The sequence below is a fragment of the Pimephales promelas genome, chromosome 7 (genome assembly GCF_988280905.1).
Source record: "Pimephales promelas chromosome 7, fPimPro1.hap1.1, whole genome shotgun sequence".
Classification (NCBI taxonomy): Eukaryota; Metazoa; Chordata; class Actinopteri; order Cypriniformes; family Leuciscidae; genus Pimephales; species Pimephales promelas.
Genome location: NC_142775.1, coordinates 30,645,736 through 30,651,931, shown reverse-complemented (window position 1 = coordinate 30,651,931; position 6,196 = coordinate 30,645,736). Strand labels below are relative to the sequence as shown.

At 40.1% G+C, this 6,196-nt stretch overlaps 1 protein-coding gene across 2 annotated transcripts; it reads right to left on the bottom strand.

The window, feature by feature from the left end:
* pou3f3a (POU class 3 homeobox 3a) lies at nucleotides 1-3,062 on the bottom strand. Of its 2 annotated transcripts, none has more exons than XM_039683594.2 (2): nucleotides 1,157-3,062; nucleotides 1-933 (listed from the first exon to the last, which is right to left on the bottom strand). In XM_039683594.2, exons 1-2 carry the CDS (start codon nucleotides 2,384-2,386, stop codon nucleotides 820-822), a joined length of 1,344 nt encoding a protein of 447 aa, XP_039539528.1. In that variant the 5' UTR covers nucleotides 2,387-3,062; the 3' UTR covers nucleotides 1-819. The 2 variants fall into 2 exon arrangements, with proteins under 2 accessions (XP_039539528.1, XP_039539529.1); XM_039683595.2 differs by having other exon boundaries at nucleotides 647-933; nucleotides 1,117-3,062.
* Between the last annotated feature and the right edge of the window lie 3,134 nt (nucleotides 3,063-6,196).

Below are 6,196 nucleotides of genomic sequence, written 5' to 3'. Positions count from 1 at the left end.
TGAAAGCTATATCAGATTTATTGTTCTCATTCACTTCTCGCTGAGTCAGTACTGAACTTAAATAACAACCACGGGGGAAACGGTTTGACAACGGTTTGTTTCAGCTTCGTCAATGCGTTTGTGTACAATATCTGTATATAATAACAAGTGTAATAGTAACAGTATAAAATATAATCAATATTTAAAATGGCAGGGGGAAGGCCTACAAGAGATGCTACTAGGTTGAAAGTCATCACAGCGCGCAACAAATCTGTAATTGCTCCTGAAAATATTTGAAATTGATTTAGTGAAAAATATAAAGCAAATCGTTTAAACCAACACATTAATTTTTCATATTGGCAAATTTACACAGACTTGTTATCAAATCCCCACCAAAAAAAACTCTGCCTGGGAAAAAGCAGTGAAGAGAGGGCAATATCCACGATGATTCAGCCAAACAACAACAAAAAGTGTTTAACAAGGGGTCGGCTGAAATTGGAAAATAAGTGCAGCTTGAGAGTAATCAATCTTTTTTTTTTCTTTTTTTTTTCTTAAGAGCTTTCTCTGTGTAAAAGCTATTCACAGAAGTGTAGTCCACAAAAATACTATGAATTATAAAAGGTGTAGTTTGTTGCACATAATGCTCCAAGAGAAGACAATTCCGTTTTGTTAAAATGAGTAATATAATTCCTGTGCGTAAAATTGATACGTGTCCTGGGGTAAATTCTTCCGCTGTTTAATATTTAATGTTCGTCTGCATTGATCCATGTCCTTGGGAGTTCTTTTGTGATTTCAATCCATAAAGTCTATGTTGGCTTTGGGCTGGTTATGATTTCGGTGTCAGTGCACCAGAATCTCCTGGCCATAGGAGCTCGTAGTTGTCACGCTGTTGTGGTTGCTGTCTGGTTCATCTTTCAAACTTGCACCTTTTAAGTAATCTACCACAAAACTCCCCTGAAACACAGAGCAAACAGTCATTTAACGTTAGGGACATTGGAGGATTAAAAAAACCCGAAAAGCTTTTAAAGATTTCAGTTTTGGGTTATCTCGTATATACATATAATATTTGTGATATCTTGCTGACTTGAACAGTACATAAAAAAAAATATGATTCGTTCTACGTCTCAGTGAACATACGTTTGCAGTCCATGGACGGAGGCGGTGTGTCTGCACTCACGTTGCCGGCATGGGTGTACACGTCCTCGGGCGTCTGAGGAACTCCGGGCGGTGTCATCCTCTTCTCCTTCTGCCTTCGGTTGCAGAACCAGACCCGAACCACCTCCTTTTCCAACTGGAGGTTGTCCGCCAGAGAGGTAATCTCCTGCGCTGCCGGTTTTGGGCATTTCAGAAAATGGCTTTCCAAGGCTCCCTTCACGCTCACTTCGATGGAGGTGCGCTTCTTTCGTTTCCTGCCTTGAGCTGCTATTTTATCGATGCTGGTGGGACTACCGGTGGTCGAGTCGGCCTCTTCCAGCCACTTGTTCAGCAGCGGCTTGAGTTTGCACATGTTTTTAAAGCTCAGCTGGAGAGCCTCGAACCGGCAAATGGTGGTCTGAGAGAAAACATTTCCGTAAAGAGTTCCCAGGGCTAACCCAACGTCGGCTTGAGTAAAACCCAGTTTGATCCGACGCTGCTTAAACTGTTTGGCAAACTGCTCCAGGTCGTCGGAGGTCGGCGTGTCCTCGTCTGAGTGCGAATCGTGGCTGTTCACTCCGGCGTGGTGGTGCTGGTGGTGGTGGTGGTGAGGGTGCTGCTGTTGATGATGATGATGGTGATGATGGTGATCCATTTCTGGAGAGTCTCCTCGCATCAGCCCAGGGTGGACTAAACTCCCAGGAGGGTTCAACATCCCGTTGACTGTGAAACCACCGGGTTGGGAATAAATGAGAGACTGCTGGGATTGCTGCTGTCCTCCGGTGATGGTGGGGATGTGTGAGGCTGTGGTGCCACCCCATGCGCTTTGGTGCGACTGGTGAGCCCCTAAATGCGAGGGTCTGTGGTGCAACGCGGTGCCCGAGTGCAGGTCTTCCCTGTTTGAACTGCTCTTCACATCTTGTTGCTGTGGGCTACCGGCCATGCCAACTGGACTGGAGGACCAAGGCGAGCCCGCTTCTGCTGCCGCGGCGGCTGCGGCAGCGGCGGCTGCGGCAGCGGCATGGGGCAGTGAGGTAACCCACTGATGGGCATGGCTCAGCATGTGCCCCCCGTTACTGGCCGACATGGCTCCTTGCATGAAGTCGCTCTGCACCATCTTGACCGCGGGGTCTCCTCTGTACCCTCCCGACACCGATGTTACGACACCACTTCCCGGCTGCATGCCACCACCTCCGGACTCCGAGTGCACGATTGAGGCTGATGAGAGAATGCTATTGCTGGCCAGGTAAGGATTGGAAGCCGCTGTGGCCATCCCCCCTCACCACTTTGAACAATTCTACTTATTATTCCCCCCTCCCCGTATTGTAACCGTAACTTTTTTTCCAAGCCTCGAAGGCACGCACTATTTCATGAATTATTCAAGCTGGAAAAATATGCGTGGTATTTTGATTTGGTCCACCGACAACACAGCAAAAGATGGCAAAGAATATATCCGTCAAAAACTCCTTTTATCGTAAGCAAAAGGAGAAAGAAATACCTTCAGCGTAGAAATCCACATTATGCATGGAAGTTGCTTTTACGTTTGAATTCCATTGTTAATTTCATTGTCTTAAAGACCAATAATAAGAACAAAAAAAGTGTTGCTTCTTGCTTCTTCTTCTTCTTTTCTTTTTCTTCTCCACATCAACTTCACGTGGTGATTACAAAAATCCCACACCGAACTTCATCGCGCGCTCTCTCTTGACTTTTATGTGGAGGCTTATCAGAAGACGCTCGCTTGAAAACTTCTCTCTGGTCCTCAGTCCTTTCTTACAGAGTCTTGCTACTCATATTTCTTCCTTTCACAGAGTCCATCTGACGTTAATCTTCAATGCATTCCACTGCACACAACTCTATCAAATACACGCGCGAGGGAGACTTTCACTGTCCTCGCTCGCTCCGTTCCTCTCTCTGAGCGCGAGTGCACGCGAATGTTTACGTTCAGCCCCCGCGTGCGCACACCATCCACATCCTTCACCCAATTACCGCGAGGAAGTTTTTGCGAGATTGATGCTCATTGGATATCCTTCGGGAGAGTGACAGATCTTAGGGCACAGCTAAGAAATCACGTTAAGGCGTTGCAATTTGCTATGTCTAATTTGGATATGTCAACATACGAATAAAAGTGACTAGACCTTGTCCCTGAACAGGAAGCTTAGTTTATATAAATCTATTGCAGTTTACGGCATCATTTGCTTAGGTTAACGATGCTTTAGATGTTTTGTTTTGCTTTTTTCCCCTTTTTTTCCAGAGGAAATTGTTTGGCTTGAATTCGCTTCAGCGTTTGTTTTATTTTACTGATGTCGGTCTTTTGTCCGCAACAGGCGGACTGAAATTAAACGGGTTAATTTTGAAATTAAACTGATGATAATGAATTTTTGTCTAATTTATTTTTTTTTTTACCAATGGGCAAGTAACAAACAAACATGGAAATCACAATAGATGGGTTACAGATAAAGCAAAGCAAATAACAGTCATATACAACATTAAGCATTTCAGCATTGGCTTAGGGGTACAAAATGAACAGAGCATATATTGTATTTGTATTCAGAAAATATATGTGACTGATAACTTCACGGATAACACTATAGCCTATTCAGATTAAACGAGCCGTTTCAAGCACCAGCACTGTAAACTTTTAAACTGATGTAGCTATTCATTACATTTAGTAACATCTATTATAACCTAATGAGGTAAAATAAATAAAACATTAAAATACAAAAACAATGCACAAATAAACAAAATCGCATAGCCAATAAACATAAAATATATCATATTGTTTTATTTGTTTAAATTATAACTTTGCTAGGCTTCATTACTTTCACCTAACTTGAAATGGATATCAGAACTTTCCAGAAAAAAAAAAAATCAAAAATCAGGTGAATATAAAAAACACACCGTATTAATCCCTGGGTGGTGATTTATTGTTGTTTGTTTATTTGAGGATTGATCCACCCCTGGTATAGCCTGCCTATATAGGCTAACCTATTGAAATGGGTCGAGGACAGCGACACTCGTGCACTGCGAGCGATGAACAGTTAGTGCTGATTTTCATTTGCATAAATTTTCATATGTTTAAGTGAAAATAATAGCGGAGCGGAGGAGAGCGGGATTCACTCGAGACGGAGGAAGAGAGAGAGGGAGCTGCGCTGGATTCATTCCTGCGGTAAGAAATCTACCTCTCCCTCTCTTTCTCACTGTCTCTGCCTTTTTTGTTTTAATTTGTAGCCTATATTGAATTTAAAATAAGTGTTGTATTGCACGTTTGTAAAAATCGGCAGCAAAATGCATATCTATGTGGATCTTGTTAATCAGTGAGGGCCTTGCGCTTACTTTGATAGCCTAAAGAATCTTAAAACAATCACATTATTTATATAAATTAAATGCGTAATTGCGAGGGCCAACACATGCGCTAAATGAATCATAGCAGGGATGCAGGGAGTTTAATGACATCAACTTCTTGACAATTTCATTAAGCTTCTTAAGCAAAGACTTTTTAGACTTTATAAATATGGACTTATACGGTATAGGCTACTTATATATTTTATGTTCCAAAGATGTGGCGAATTAGTTATTAAAATGTAGCCTAATTAATAGAGTTTTTTTTCTTTGCAAATCTGTAATTTGAAAACAAATAAGTTGTTTGAGTGTTTTAAGACACAGCACAGTCAAATGCGTTTATAAGTCTTTAAACAATAACATTGAGTGTTAAAAGATTGTTTAGTCGATGAGTTAATTGTTTCCATCGCTTGTATGAAAGTTATAGTTTCTTAAAACGTTAAATAAGGTTGATCAATCAAAAAGCCATGTGAAGTGTCAGTGAGATATTTGCCGGAACAGTATTTTGAATTAATTTGCAAAGACAAACATGACCCTCCCTGTAACAGGTCATGCAATAAGTTTATAACGGGAAATATATAGTCTATCAGCTGGCATTGGTACACAGATGATCCATCAATCACTGTCCTAAGTCATGCTAAACAATGGCCCAGTGTGCCATTTGTAAATTTAGATACTTTATTTCTTGTTACGCTTTCTTTTTGCGCACTAATTGATTCCTGTTATAGAAAGGTTGTTTTACTTGGGGTTAAAGTCGTGTTTTGCATGAAAGTATAGCCATAGTAGACGCCTTTACACCGCCTGTTGGTATTTAACAATTTAAAATAAATCACATATTTTATGTTTTTAATAAAAAAAATCACATTTTGATTAGGTCAAAAGGAGTAACAAGAAAACCTCTTAATATTCAATATACAAAAAAAGTACAAGTAATACCTTTAATTGGTGGTTGTGCCATTGGACATTTAGAGACATTCAATACTTTTTTTGTTAGAAAAGTTTTACATTTCAAATAAGTTCAAGTTGAAGAGCTTAGTTGCCATTTCTATCCTCTCTAACTTTATTTGTCTTTGACACACATAGACTACAAACATATTTTCTAAATTGAATAGGCATTTGTAATTTGGTATGACAATAAGCATGGATTAGGTACACTATGCCTGCTGTTATATGCTCTTTTATACAAAAAACATGAAAAATCTGTCACCAAGTTAGAAAAGTGTAAGGGACCTAATGGGACTTAAGAAATGATAAAGCAAAGTTGAACTGACGGGATATCTACAATTATAAGGTAACTGTGTATCGTAAACCGTCCCTTTCAGTCGGAAACGTCAAATTTCGTAAACCGCTTTTCAGGAAATGGGGAAAAATCAACATACTATTTTTTTTTTTTTAATGGTTAAACACTGTGTTGTCAAATATGATAGTCTACTGTGACTTTATATATATTTGGCTTTAGTCAAAATTCAAATTGAGTTTTTGACCAGTGAATGTCAGACATAGCCAACGTGTTTTGTCCTCCATTAGAACTGCTGTACCTAAGCCAGTAAGTGCATTTTGTAAGTGTGTGCATTTCAAATACACAAAACATTAGCCTTTATAGAGAAGAAGAAAATGTTGCACTTAATCAAACAATCAGTTCATTATTTACCCTTGCATTGCAAACAAGCAGAGACAGTCTAAACTGCATGGCACACTTACATTCAGGATAGAGGCCTGGTTATTGAGTAATGAGGTTTGACTG